This window comes from Nicotiana sylvestris, chromosome 12 (assembly GCF_000393655.2).
Source record: "Nicotiana sylvestris chromosome 12, ASM39365v2, whole genome shotgun sequence".
NCBI classification, from domain to species: Eukaryota; Viridiplantae; Streptophyta; class Magnoliopsida; order Solanales; family Solanaceae; genus Nicotiana; species Nicotiana sylvestris.
The window spans coordinates 145,165,763-145,179,847 of record NC_091068.1 but is presented as its reverse complement, the minus strand read 5'-3'; the positions used below and the strand labels follow the sequence as shown (position 1 = coordinate 145,179,847).

General features: G+C 40.6%; 1 protein-coding gene across 1 annotated transcript; it reads left to right on the top strand.

The window, feature by feature from the left end:
* Positions 1 to 9,524: 9,524 nt before the first annotated feature.
* LOC138883890 (uncharacterized) lies at positions 9,525 to 10,079 on the top strand. The gene has a single exon (XM_070164608.1). It carries the CDS (start codon positions 9,525 to 9,527, stop codon positions 10,077 to 10,079), a length of 555 nt encoding a protein of 184 aa, XP_070020709.1.
* Positions 10,080 to 14,085: the final 4,006 nt, after the last annotated feature.

The window sequence follows — 14,085 nt, the reverse complement described above, 5'->3', positions numbered from 1 at the left end:
TAATATGATTGCAGATAAAAATAGAAAAGTATAGATTCTATATTTATTGTAACATCATTAAAAAAACACATTCTTAAAGCATTCAATTCCCTCAGAAACCAAAATGTCTGACCTGGATATGTATCACTGTCATTATTTTAATTTTTATTTTTTTAATATAAAAATGTATCACTGCATTATTACATCACAATCGCGAAACAAAATAATGTGCTTGTAATCTGCAATAATTCCCAGCTAAGCCTAGATGAATCTAATTGATACCATCTTTTCTCTTTAAGTATACTAATTATTACTCGTACCATCCTTAAACAGGCTACAGAGACGATGATAGCAGCAATTCATGAATCTACTACGGCCAAGAATTACTAACATAAAAAATCTGACTTTCAGACAACTGCAATATATTTTAATAACGAAAACAGTAAAATCAGATCTAGGAAACACATATTAAATAGGGTAAATAACAAAGCATTTCAAATAGGTCTCTGCTCAAAACATGCTTCCGCATATCTGAACGAAGACAGAGAAATGGAAATTACATTAGTGTCGATTGCCTAATCACACTATGGAATAGGCAAAAGTTTCAGAGCAATAAGCTCTTTTTGACAGATTTCTTCCCCCAAAATACATGCAAACATGCCAAGACCTTCTTCTTTGAAGCATCCTGCTGGACTAGATAAAGGCAAACATGAAAGGGTACCCTTCTTTCATTTGTTTAGATATGTCTTTCAGAGTAGAAGTTGTGACAAAATTGACATAAAACCTTCATACTTTCACAGTTGCGAAAAGGCCACCTTTACCCCCTAGCCAGTCAGAAACCAAATTGAGCCTCCAAGTCTACAGAAGTCCACATGACAGTGATGAGAGTGACACCAGCAGGGGAAAAGAGACTTCTACCTTTGCATTCACATAGTATTAATTCTTTTCCACATAAAAAAAGAAAAATAAAGCTCATAGAGAGGATATGAAACGTAGCATGATCAATTGCAGATGTGACGAGAAAAAAAGAAGAAGAAAGCATTGGGTAAAATAGAGGTAATTATCAGCTATCAAAAATATCTGATCTCCATTACAGGTTAAGCTGAATTTGCCAAGCGGTTACTAAACACTACAAAGAGTAGAAAAAGGTTCAACAAGTACCATCCACATAAGGAGTGCTCCATCATTCATGGGATCACATGAACATGTTTAAAAACTCAAGATGTAGACTCAATACGAGATACATTAGATAGAAAACCCGTAAGTTAAAGGTGGATACCCTCCAATTGGGACCTCTCTTTGGAACCCCATAATTGACTTCCTTCCGTCCACTTCTCATAGAAAAGCCTAAAAACTGCAACAGTTCCGTAAGAACATTTTTATCACAAAGTAGAGCTCGCTCTATGAAGATTTGCCTTTCTTCCTACTTTAGGTCGATGGAACAAGAAGCATTAGAAAAGTCAACCAGATAGGAAAAACTTGTTTTGACAGTTAAGGAAATATAATATTGACAACAAAAGCAGCAATAAGAAGGTGCTACGTATTTAGGGGTTTAAAGTTCTCCATGATGTGTTGTAGCTATAGTCAACAAACTCCGGGCTTCTGCAAAAGATTCCAGTAGTGACATCCCAAGTGCAGCTCCTTCTAGAGGATTTGTCCCAGCCCCTACCTGTTGAAGTATGACAAATTCTTTGTCCAACATCGGTGGGCTCTTGAGTTTGGGGGGAATTTTCCCCCTATAAAAGAAGGTCTAATGTTTAGGATTTAAATACACCTCTCATTTGCCTTCTCATCTGTTTAAGGCATTTGTATCTTTTCTCTTTAGTATTATTTCACTTGTATTTTTGGAGTGGAATAAAATATTGGTTGTGTCCGAGGAGTAGGCAAAATTAGTCGAACCTCGTAAATTCTTGTGTTCCCTTTATTGTTGCTTTATTGTCTTATTTATTATTTGGTGGCTGTCATAATTTTTGGTATAGTAGTTGTGACTTATTCACACTATATACATTTGGCTTCCGCAACAATTGGTATCAGAGCCAAGATACTGTCTAAGTATGCTTTGTGGTTGCAGCATAGTCTGATCTTCCACATCAGAAAAGATTTATCTTGGTAACTGAGTCAAGGTTCTGTCTGAGTATGCTCTGTGGTTGCAGCTTAGTCTGATCTTCTACATCAGAAAGGAAATAATCTTGATTTGTGTCGTCAGCTATTAAATAATATTTGTGTCAAATATGGGAGACAATAAACAAGAAGAATCTACATCAAGTGTCAACAATACGTCATCATTGGCATCTTCGCTTATGACAAGAATTGTGTCAAATGCGAAATTTGCGGTAGAAATTTTTGACGGGTCCGGGCATTTTGGGATGTGGCAAGGCGAGGTTCTAGATGTCCTTTTTCAACAAGGGCTAGATCTGGCCATTGAAGAAAAGAAACCAGATGTTATTGGAGAAGAAGATTGGAAAATTATCAACCGTGTTGCTTGCGGTACCATTCGATCCTTCCTTGCTAGAGAGCAGAAATATCTATACACAAGGAAACTTCTGCAAGTAAATTATGGAAAGCACTGGAGGATAAATTTTTGAAGAAAAATAATCAAAATAAATTGTACATGAAGAAGAGATTGTTTCACTTCACCTATGTTCCTGGTACCACGATGAATGAACATATCACCAGTTTCAATAAGTTGGTCACAGATTTGCAAAATATGGATACAACTTATGATGATGGTGACTTGGCCTTGATGTTGTTGGCGTCACTTCCTGATGAGTACGAGCACCTTGAAACTACTCTACTCCATGGAAATGACGAAGTTTCTCTCAGAGAAGTTTGTTCGGCTTTGTACAGCTATGAACAAAGAAAGCGAGAAAAACAGAAGGGCGGAGAAGGAGAAGCACTATTTGTGAGGGGTCGTCCTCAAAATCAAACGAGGACAAAGAAGGGAAGATCCAAGTCAAGATCCAGACCCAGCAAAGATGAATGTGCCTTTTGTCGAGAAAAAGGGCACTGGAAGAAAGACTGTCCGAAGTTGAAGAATAAGGCCAAACATAACAATGGAAAGGCCATTATGGATTCAAATGTAGCTGATTGTGATGATTCAGACTTCTCATTAGTTACAACAGAGTCATCAACATCATCAGACATATGGTTGATGGACTCGGCTTGTAGCTATCATATGTGTCCCAACAGGGACTGGTTTGTGGAATTTCAAGAAGGAGAATATGGAGTCATCCACACAGCGGATAACAGCCCTCTTACCTCATATGGCATTGGTTCAATACGATTAAGGAACCATGATGGAATGATCAGAACATTAACAGATGTTCGATTTGTACCGGATTTGAAGAAGAATCTCATCTCTGTAGGAGCCCTAGAATCAAAAGGGTTCAAAATCATTGCAGAAAATGGAGTGATGAGAGTATGCTCCGGTGCACTAGTGGTAATGAAGGCTAATCGGAAGAATAATAATATGTACCGCTATCGTGGCAGTACAGTTATTGGGACAGCGACAGTGACATCCAGTGACGACAAAGAGGCAGAAGCAACCAAGCTATGGCACATGCGCTTGGGACATGCTGGAGGAAAATCCTTGAAAACTCTATCAGATCAAGGATTGTTAAAAGGAGTAAAGGCTTGCAACTTGGAGTTTTGTGAGCATTGTGTCAAAGGGAAACAGACAAGGGTTAAATTTGGTACAGCGATCCATAATACTAAAGGCATTTTGGATTATATACACTCTAATGTTTGGGGTCATTCCAAAACACCTTCATTGGGTGGGAAGCACTATTTTGTAACCTTTGTTGATGATTTTTCCCGAAGAGTGTGGGTATATACAATGAAAAGCAAAGATGAAGTGCTGGGAATTTTTCTCAAATGAAAGACATGGTGACACCCCATAGAGATAATGCCTCCAGATCTTAAGAGCATGAACAATCGTGGCTAACTTTAGATCATGCATAGGTTAATTCTTTTCATGAATCTTCAGTTGATGCAAAGCATATGCAATAACTCGCTCCTCCTACATCAATACACAACCTATAATACTAACTACCTCCCCGAATCGAAAGGCAACACTAGAACTGGTGTTGTAGTCAATGCTATCTTGAGCTTTTGAAAGTTCGTCTCACAATCATCGGACCAACGGAATGGAGAACTCTTTCGGGTCAATCTAGTCAGAGGTGCTGCAATGGATGAAAAACTCTGCATAAATCGGCAATAATAACCTGCTAATCCTAGGAAACTCTTGATCTCAGTCACCGAAGTGGGACGAGGCCAACTCTGAACTGCTTTAATCTTCTTAAGATCCACCTTAATACCCTCTCCCAATACAACATGCCCCAAAAATGTCATAGACTCTAGCCAAAACTTACACTTGGAGAACTTATCATATAGTTTCTGTTCTCGCAATGTTTAAAGCACCACTCTCAAATGCTTCTCGTGCTCCCCCAGGCTACGTGAGTAAATCAAGATGCCATCAATGAAGACAATAACAAAGGAATCAATATAAGGCTTGAACACCCGATTCATCAAATTCATAAATGTCGCTGGGGCATTAGTCAAGCCGAAGGATATCACTAGAAACTCATAATGGTCATATCTAGTACGGAAGGTAGTCTTCGGAACATATGAGTCCCGAATCTTCAGCTGATGGTACCCCGATCTCAAGTCGATCTTAGAAAACACCCTAGCACCCTATAACTAGTCAAACAAATCATCAACACGTGGCAACGGGTACTTGTTCTTGATGGTAACTTTGTTCAACTGGCGGTAATCAATGCACATCCGCATAGTTCCATCTTTCTTCTTCACAAATAGCATTAGTGCACCCCAAGGTGATACACTCAGTCTCACAAACCCCTTTGCTAGTAACTCCTCAAGTTGCTCCTTCGGAGCCATAAGGTATGGTGGGATATATATAGGATGGGTATTTGGAGCCAAGTTAATACAGAAATCAATATCGTGATCTGGTGGCATGCTTGAAAGGTCAGAAGGAAACACATTGGCAAATTCCCAGACTACTGGCACTAAATCAATCATGGGGACTCTGCGGTAGTGTCAATAATATAAGCTAAATAAGCTAAACAACCCTTCTCGACCAAATGTCGAACCTTCAGAAAAGAGATGACCCGAATAGTTGTACTAATGGAGGAACCCTTCCACTCCAATATCGACAACTTTGACATCGTTAAAGTAACAATCTTGGCATGACAATAAAGGATGACATGATACGGGGATAACCAGTCCATGACCAGGATGAACTCAAAGTCGATCATATCAAGTAACAGAAGGTCTGCTCTAGTCGTAACCACAGAATGTGACCACACGTGACCGATAGATCCGATCCATAACCATAAAATTGCCCACATGAGTGGACACATAAACAAGAGTACCCAAGGACTCACAAGGAATATCCAGGAAATGAGCAAACAGAGATGACACATATGAATAGGTAGACCCTGGATTAAATAGTACTGAGGCATCCCTACCACAGACAGAAATAATACCTATGATGACTACATCTGAGGCCACTACATCTGGTCTGGACGGAAAATCAAAGAATTTAGCTGGAGCACCGGCTAGCTGGCCTCTGCCTAACTAAACAATTGCTAGCTGACCTCACCCTGCATGGCCTCCACCTCTAGGACGACCCTTACCTATCTGCCCTCTACCTCTAGGCGGTCGGACAACTGGTATTGCAATCATGGGCTGATGACCCTATTGTACTGCCTTGCCTTGGAGTCTAGGACAATATCTCTTCATGTGACCCCGATCCCCACACTTGTAACAACCCCTCGGTGCCATAGACTACTGCCCCGAAATCTGACCCTGATGGCTTGAATATTCACTAGGAGGACCCTGGATGGCTGGTGGGGGGTATGAACTCTCTAGTATGGCACTGAAATAGGCACCGGAAGAACCCTAATAAACTGGTGGGCGATAATAACTCTCGGGCATAGCACTGAAATAGGGTCGCGCTAGAGCACCTCGAGGAGGTGGTGGTGCTAGATATGTGGGCCTTCTAGGCTAAACCCTCCCAAACTAACCTTTGCCCCTAGCCGGGGCGTTGATAACTATGGATTCTAGTCTATCTTATGCTCTCTTTTGCTTAGGTTTTGGATCAAAAATGTGTAAAAGTATTCCCGAAAACTAACTTATTATGCTTGTTTGCAGGGTTTGGTCAAAATGAAGCAAGAAAGTCATAACTAGCTCATAAAGGAGTTAAACATGCACAAGTTCAAAGCTAAGATAAAAGTGCTGACAGTGAAGAAAAAGAGCGGTCGTCGAAGGTCCATCGCTGAGGCGACCACAATTACGCTAACATCTAAATTGAGGTTTAGAGAAGGTGTTTTGGATGTAGTAAGGGACCGCTGACCATGATGAAATAGTGCGACCGTGGAATACCTGATGCGGTCGCGGTGCAAATTCCGCTGAGGGCGAAATAAAGATTTAGAGGCCTGGAAATTTGAGCTAAAATGAAGAGCGTGGTCCATGAACATTTTACGCGGCCGAGATTGAAGACAACGCTAAGGCAGTTTCTTTTACGCTCCCATCGAAATCAAGCCCAGTCCCAATCCAAAATGGATAAAACGCGGTCCGCGCTTGCTTTTGCGCGGTCGCGAAAGTTCAAGCGCTGAGGCGCTCAATATTGCGCTGACAGCGGAACCTCCATAGGAATATTTTGTCTCGTAATTTTAGTTGTATATAAATAGACCTTTTTTACATTTTTAGGTCATCTTTTGTACCAAGGAGCTCGTGAACGACCGTATTTTACCACTTTGAGTAATTTTAGAGTAGCTTTAGCTTAATTTCTTAGATTTTATTCTTGTAATCAATTTTTATGGCTTATATTTCATCTTCATCTTTGATTTCTACCATTATTATGAGTAGCTAAACCCATTAGCTAGGTTTGTGACCCAACCCTAGTGTGGGTATTTAATGGGTATTCTATTTTAGGGTTTAATTGTTTATGGATTAGTGATATTTAGCTTGATTCATGCTTTAATTGTAGAATTGGTGGTTGCAAACACTGATTCATGCCTTTATGACTTAGACACTTCTTCGTAAAGAGGGACTAAGTCTAGGAAAATTAGGCTAACAAGGAATTAGCGTGCACTCAAGAGATTGATAGCCCAAATTAAAGGGTTGAACCTAGAGATAGTGATATCTGACTTGAGCCAATTTTACTTCCATTATTTGAACACCTAATGGGGCTTGAGAAAGCCAATTAGGGCAAAGTTACTCAAACTACCGAGAGGTATAGAATGAGTAATCTTGTGTAAAGGTTATATCACGACTCCAAATATAACAAGTTTGCCCTAAAGTTTAGATCTCATTAGATACTCGCCTAGGTGTAAGTCACTTCCCTAGTGCTTTTTATCACTTGAGAAAACTTTACAAAAACATTGTTCTTAGTTTATTTTCGGCAATCAATAGCATTAAAAGTAGAATAGTAACAATTCCAAACATGTTTAGAAGTGTAATTAAAAGCAACACGCATAGCTAGATTAGATAGAAACCCAACTCCCAACCAATATTAACTCCCTGTAGAAATCGATCCCGATCCTTCGGGTAAAAGTTGTATCGACCACTCCTTACCATTATATAGTGGTGTAGGGTTGGAGACGATCACTTTTTGGTACCGCTGCCGGCGAGTTAAACGGTTTTGGCTATCTATATGACTAGTTGTGTGTCTTGTCTTTCTTTCCTTCTATTTTACTAACTTGTGTGAGTTAATCGATTCAGGTACAAAATGGAAAATAATGATCCTATCGGAAATGTTATCCTGGGGGAGGAGGTAGATGATAATAGTGAATATGAGGTACTTCTAGTACCTCAAGCTCAAAGAAAAGGCTGTCAGGCCAATGAAAATATTCCAGACCCTCCCCCGGATCCTCCGAGAGTTGCTCCTCAGGTGCTTCCAAATGAAGGGTACGCAAGTGCAATTGTACCACCTAGGATCCGGGCGGGCAATTTCCAGATTACAAATGTCATGTTGACCTTATTGGAGCAAAGAGGGTACTTCAAAAGCACTCCCCATCCAAATGCATATAAACATTTAAAGGGCTTTGTGGATACCTGTTGGGGAAGCAAACAAACAAATGTGTCATAGGATGCATTGAGACTGAGATTGTTCCCTTTTTCACTTAGAGGGAAAGTTTTGGACTAGCTCGAAAGACTCCCCAACCATTCCATCACTACATGGGATGAGTTGTCCGACAAGTTTATAGCCATGTTTTTCTCATCGGGACATATGATTGCATTAAGGGATGAGATCTTAGCATTTAAACAAGAACCAAATGAACCTTTTGACGAGATCTGGGATAGATATGGAACTATGGTCAAGGAATGCCCCAACAATGATATGACTGAGGCAATGATCCAACAGACATTTTACCGGGGTATAAACATGACCAATCAATGTGTGGTAAACCAACTAGCAGGGGTAATTTTATGAAGTTGCCTTATGCTGAGGCCTGTAAGATTCTTGATGAGATGGCTGACACTTCCTCAGCCTAGCAGAGTCGGGAAAACTTTCCTCAGGGGGACACTCATGTCATAAACCTTCACAAAGAACTTCAAGACCATGGACAAGCCATAGCTGAGTTGACAACAACCATGAACCAGTTAGCAAAAGCACAGCTTCAGTAGATTTAGGGCCCAAAGCAAGTGAATGCAATGGAAGGCGTTAATCTATTGGTAAAAAAGAGGAGACAACATGGGCAACAAATACAAGGCAATTAAGATCAATATAAGCAAGGTAGTAGTGGTTACAACCAGGATGATGGGTATTGTGAGCAAAGTGAAGAGGTTTTGTATGCCAACAACTATCAAGGACAACGAGGTAATACTCCAAATCAACAATGGAGATCGCAAGGGAATAATTAGAATTGGAGAAACCAAGGCCAAGGAAATTGGAAAAATAACAACAACTTCAACAATTGGGGGAACAACAACCAGAATTAGGGTAACAATAGAAATTAACAACCAAGGGGGTTGGAATAATGGTAACCAAGGTAATCGGGGGCCGGGTTTTCAAAGGCCTCCAATATTTCAACAGCCAAATAATCCACGTCCATTTTCGACCCAAGGTCCTAGCTCATCCAAAAATGAGATGGGGCGGATTGAGTCAATGTTTGAGCAAATGATCAAGAAGAACGCCGACTCTGATGCCTAATTGGCGTCTCATAATACTTCTATCCGCAATCTAGAGGTCCAACTTGGTCAGATTTCACAAGCTTTGAACACTCGCCCTAAGGGGGGCACTACCTAGTGACAAGGTAGTAAACCCGTAGGGAGGGAACAATACCGGCCATGCAATGGTGGTGACCACAAGGAGCGGTAGAGGTGGTGAAGCAAGTACCTCCAAGCAAAAGGAAGTTGTAAGTGATGATGTTGAAGTGAAAAATGATGATGATCCAATAGTTGATGAGCAAGTGAGTGAAGAGAAGTTGGATGGTAAGGTGATAATTCATATTCATGTCAATGAGGAATAGACTTAGAATGACGTAAACCCATCTAGGGTACATGCGATAGACATACCGGAAATGGTAATGCCTAAAGCCAAGGCTCCTTTGGCAAGTCCTCTTCCACCTTACCCTCAAAGACTTGGAAATCAGAAGAATGAAAACCAGTTCAAGAAGTTTATTGAGATGATGAAATGTTTGTTGATCAATGTGCCCTTGGTGGAAGCTCTTGAGCAAATGCTGGGATATGCCAAGTTTATGAAAGACTTGGAAACTAAAAAGAGATCTATGGATTGTGAGACCATCAAAATGACTCATCAAGTGAGTGCCATTGTGCACTCTATGGCTCTAAAGCTTGAAGATCCCGGCGCATTTACCATTCCATGTACCATTGGGAGTGCGAATTTTGCAAAGGCCTTGTGTGATTTGGGAGCAAGTATAAATTTTATGCCTTACTCCGTATTCAAAACCTTGGGTATTGGTCAACTGAGAGCTACTTCAATGAGATTGCAAATGGCGGATAGAATAATGAAGAAGCCACTTGGTATTATTGATGATTTTCTTGTTCGGATTGACAAGTTTATTTTGCATGCTGATTTTGTGATTCTCGACTACGAAGTCAATATGAGGTGCTGATAATATTGGGAAGGCCTTTCCTCGCAATAGGGAAAGCATTGGTTGATATGGAAGCAGGGGAATTCACCTTCCAGGTGGGCGATGAAAAAGTTATCTTCCTTGTGTGCAAATCAATGAGGCAGTTGAATAGTATTGAGGTTTGTTCTTTGTGGATATGGTGATGCAAGTGATAGTTGATGACACAAGTGCCATGATAAATGTGGAGGATCCTTTGGAAGCTGTGTTTTTGAACCATGATGTGACCGAGAATGAAGGCTTGGTAGAGTATGTATGTGTCTTTCAAGGAATGGGTTCCTACTCCTATGAGCCTCATAAACTCTCCTTGGATCTTGAGAATAGAAAGACTCCATCAAGAAAGCCCTTAATCGAGGAACCTCCTACTAGAGTTGAAGAGTTTGCCTCCACACCTCAGGTATGAATTCTTGGGCCCTTGTTCAACTTTACCTGTTATTATTTCTTTGTGCCTTACTAACATGCAGGTAGATGCCTCCCTTGAGGTGCTTCAAATAAGGAAAAGGGAAATTGGATGCACTCTAGCTTATATTCAAGAGATAAGCCTCGCCTTTTGCATGCACAAGACTATACTTGAAGATGATGCCAAGCCCTCCGTGGAACATTAAAGGAGGCTGAACGAGGCTATACAAGAGGTCATAAAGAAGGAAGTTATCAAGTGGCTAGATGCAGGGGTTGTGTACCCCATCTTGGATAGTTCATGGACTTCACCGGTACAATGTATGCCAAAAAGGGGGGCATGACTGTGGTCACAAATGAGCAAAATGAGTTGATCCCCACTAGGAATATCACCGGATGGAGGGTATTCATGGACTACCAGAAGCTGAACAAAGTGACCCACAAAGATCATTTTCCATTGCCCTTTCTTGACCAAATGCTGGATAGACTTGCTAGGCGTTCCTAATATTGCTTTTTGGATGGGTACTTAGGCTACAACCAGATTATTATTGCACCAGAGGACTAGGAGAAACCACCTTCACATGTCCGTATAGTACCTTTGCATTTTCTCAGATGCCATTTGGTTTGTGTAATGTACCGGCTACCTTCCAGCGGTGTATGATGGCTATATTTACTGACATGATGGAGGACTTCTTGGAAGTGTTCATGGATGACTTGAGTGTTGTGGGTGACTCTTTTGAAGAATGTTTGGGTAATCTTGACAAAGTGATAGCCCGATGTGAGGAGACAAATCTAGTGCTTAATTGGGAAAAGTGTCATTTTATGGTCAAAGAGGGCATTGTCCTCGGCCATAAGATCTCAAAGAACGGTATCGAAGTGGACAAAGCAAAGATTAAAGTGATTTCAAAACTATCTCCTCCTACTTTTGTCAAAGGAGTTAGGAGCTTTCTTGGGCATGCAGGGTTCTACTGAAGGTTCATCAAAGATTTTTCCAAGGTGCTGAATCCCTTGTGCAAATTATTAGAAAATGATGCAAAGTTTGTGTTTAATGATGAGTGCATGAAACCTTATGAGCTCAAGTATAGATTGACTACCACTCTCATCATCACCGCACCCAATTGGAGCTTTCCATTTGAGCTCATATGTGATGCTAGTGACGTTGCGGTAGGAGCCATCTTGGGGCAAAGGGTGAACAAGATGTTTCATCCGGTGTACTATGCAAGAAAAACTATGAATTATGCCCAGGTTAATTATACGGTGACAAAGAAAGAGTTGCTAGAAATTGTGTTTGCAATAGAGAAGTTTAGGCCTTATCTCATGAGTGCCAAAGTGATTGTTCACACTGATCACGTGGCACTCCGTTACTTGATAACCAAAAAGGACTCTAAATCTAGATTGATAAGATAGGTTTTGTTGCTTCAAGAATTTGACCTAGAGATTGTTGATCGAAAAGGAAGTGAAAATCAAGTGGCGGACCACTTGTCCCGCTTAGAGGAGGAAGGGAGACCCAAAGATGGTCTCAAAATTAATGATGCATTCCCATATGAACAACTCCTCTCCAAGTGAGCTCTCTTCTAACCAAAGGAAGAAGCTTAAACGAGACAGCTTGGATTATTACTAGGATGAACCTTATCTTTTCAAGATTTGTAATAATGGTGTGATTCGGAGATGTGTTCCGGAAGAGGAGCAAATGAGTATTCTTGATGCTTTCCATTCCTCGCCCTACGGTGGTCATCATGGTTGGGCGAGAACTGCTTCAAAGGTTCTTAGCTATGGGTTTTATTGGCATACTCTATATAAATATGATGATGAGCTTGTCAAGACATGTTATGAGTGTCAGAGAGTAGGTGAAATTTCAAAAAAGGATGAAATGCCTCTTACCACTATTCTCGAGGTTGACATTTTTGAAGTGTGGGGCATAGACTTCATGGGGCCTTTTGTTATTTCGTGTGGCAACACTTATATTTTGGTGGCCGTTTTCTAAGTAGGTTGAGGTTGTGGTTTTCCCAACAATGAATCCCGAAGTGTGGTGGCTTTTCTTAAGAAAAATATCTTCACACGATTTTGTCACTCCTTGGGCAATCATCGGTGATGGGGGGTTCTCATTTCTACAATAGGGAATTTGACACTTTGCTTGAAAAGTATGGTGTCAATAACAAGGTATAAACCCCTTATCATCCTCAGGCTAGTGGACAAGTTAAGGTCTCCAACAGGGAGATAAAGAGCATATTGTCAAAACTGTCAATGCAAATAGGACTACTGGTCAAGGAAACTAGATGATACTTTGTGGGCTTACAGGACTGCTTATAAGACTCCAATTGGTATGTCTCCGTACCGGTTGCTATTTTGGAGGGTGTGCCATCTTCCGGTTGACTTAGAGTACAAGGCCATGTGGGCGCTGAAGAGGTTAAATCTTGAGTGGGATGTTGCAGCAAATCTCAGAGTTGAGTAACTCAATGAACTAAATGAGTTCCAGTTTCATGCCTATTCCAGCTCGTCCATGTATAAGGACAAGAGTGTTACTTGGTTTTCTTATTCAATTCTCGGTTACGACTGTTTCCAGGAAAGATCAAGTCAAAATGGAGTGGCCCTTTTGAAGTGGTATATATGACTCCATTTTGTGCTTTTGATTTGAAAAATAAAAATGGTGAAGTTTTCAGAGTTAATGGGCACCGAGTCAAACACTACCAAGGAAAATTTGATGACAGCCACATGGTAGCCTTGATCAACTTCAAATGATGATGGTAATATGCGTCGTGTCACGACGTTAAATCAGGTGCTTCTTGGGAGGCAACCCATGTAATTTTCATTTTCTTCTTTTTCATTTTATTCTTAGTGTAGATTTTATTTGGACTAACTGGTTGTGAGATTTGTTAGGAATTTTTGATGCAGTACAGGACTAACACTAGAAAAAATTGGCTAAGTATGTAATTGGACTGCTGACCGTTCTCAAATTCCACGGTCAGCGGAAGCTTTTTGCAGGGGTGTTATTTGGTAGCAGACGTGGACTTGAAAAGTCAAAAATGTGACCTCTCTGAAGTTTGAATCGCGTCTGCGGTAGCTTTTCGCGGTGAGCAGACTGTGTTTCGCCGCTACGCCCAGTTTTTCTGCTCTCAGCGGTTCCTCCTTGTTAACAGCCCTTCTAAAAGGTAAAAGCACGGACCGCGGTGGAATTCTGCGGCCGCGCCAGGTAAGTTTGTGGGTGCCTATGCTTTTTAGTATAAATAGAAGGTCATCAAACCTTTTACCCTTTTCGCACTTTGCACTCTAAAAAGAAAACCCCTACTATTCATCTCATCTAACCTAATCCCAACTGCATAACACTAATTAGAAATCCATTCCATCACTTATCAAACAACTAGTATGTTTAATTCATCACATTGTTTTTAAATTTGTGATTTTCTTTTCGTTTGGTTTTAAATTCTTCCTCTTTTCTTATAGTTTTAACGAGGGTTAAGTAGTTGTTAATTAGTTGATGCTAAAAAATGAAAAAGAAACTTGTTGTGCATGCCTAGTAAGGGTTAATGGTGTTCATGATACTTGTTAATAACTAAAAAAGTGAAACCCTAGGTCTAAGAAAGTCAAAAATGCCCGT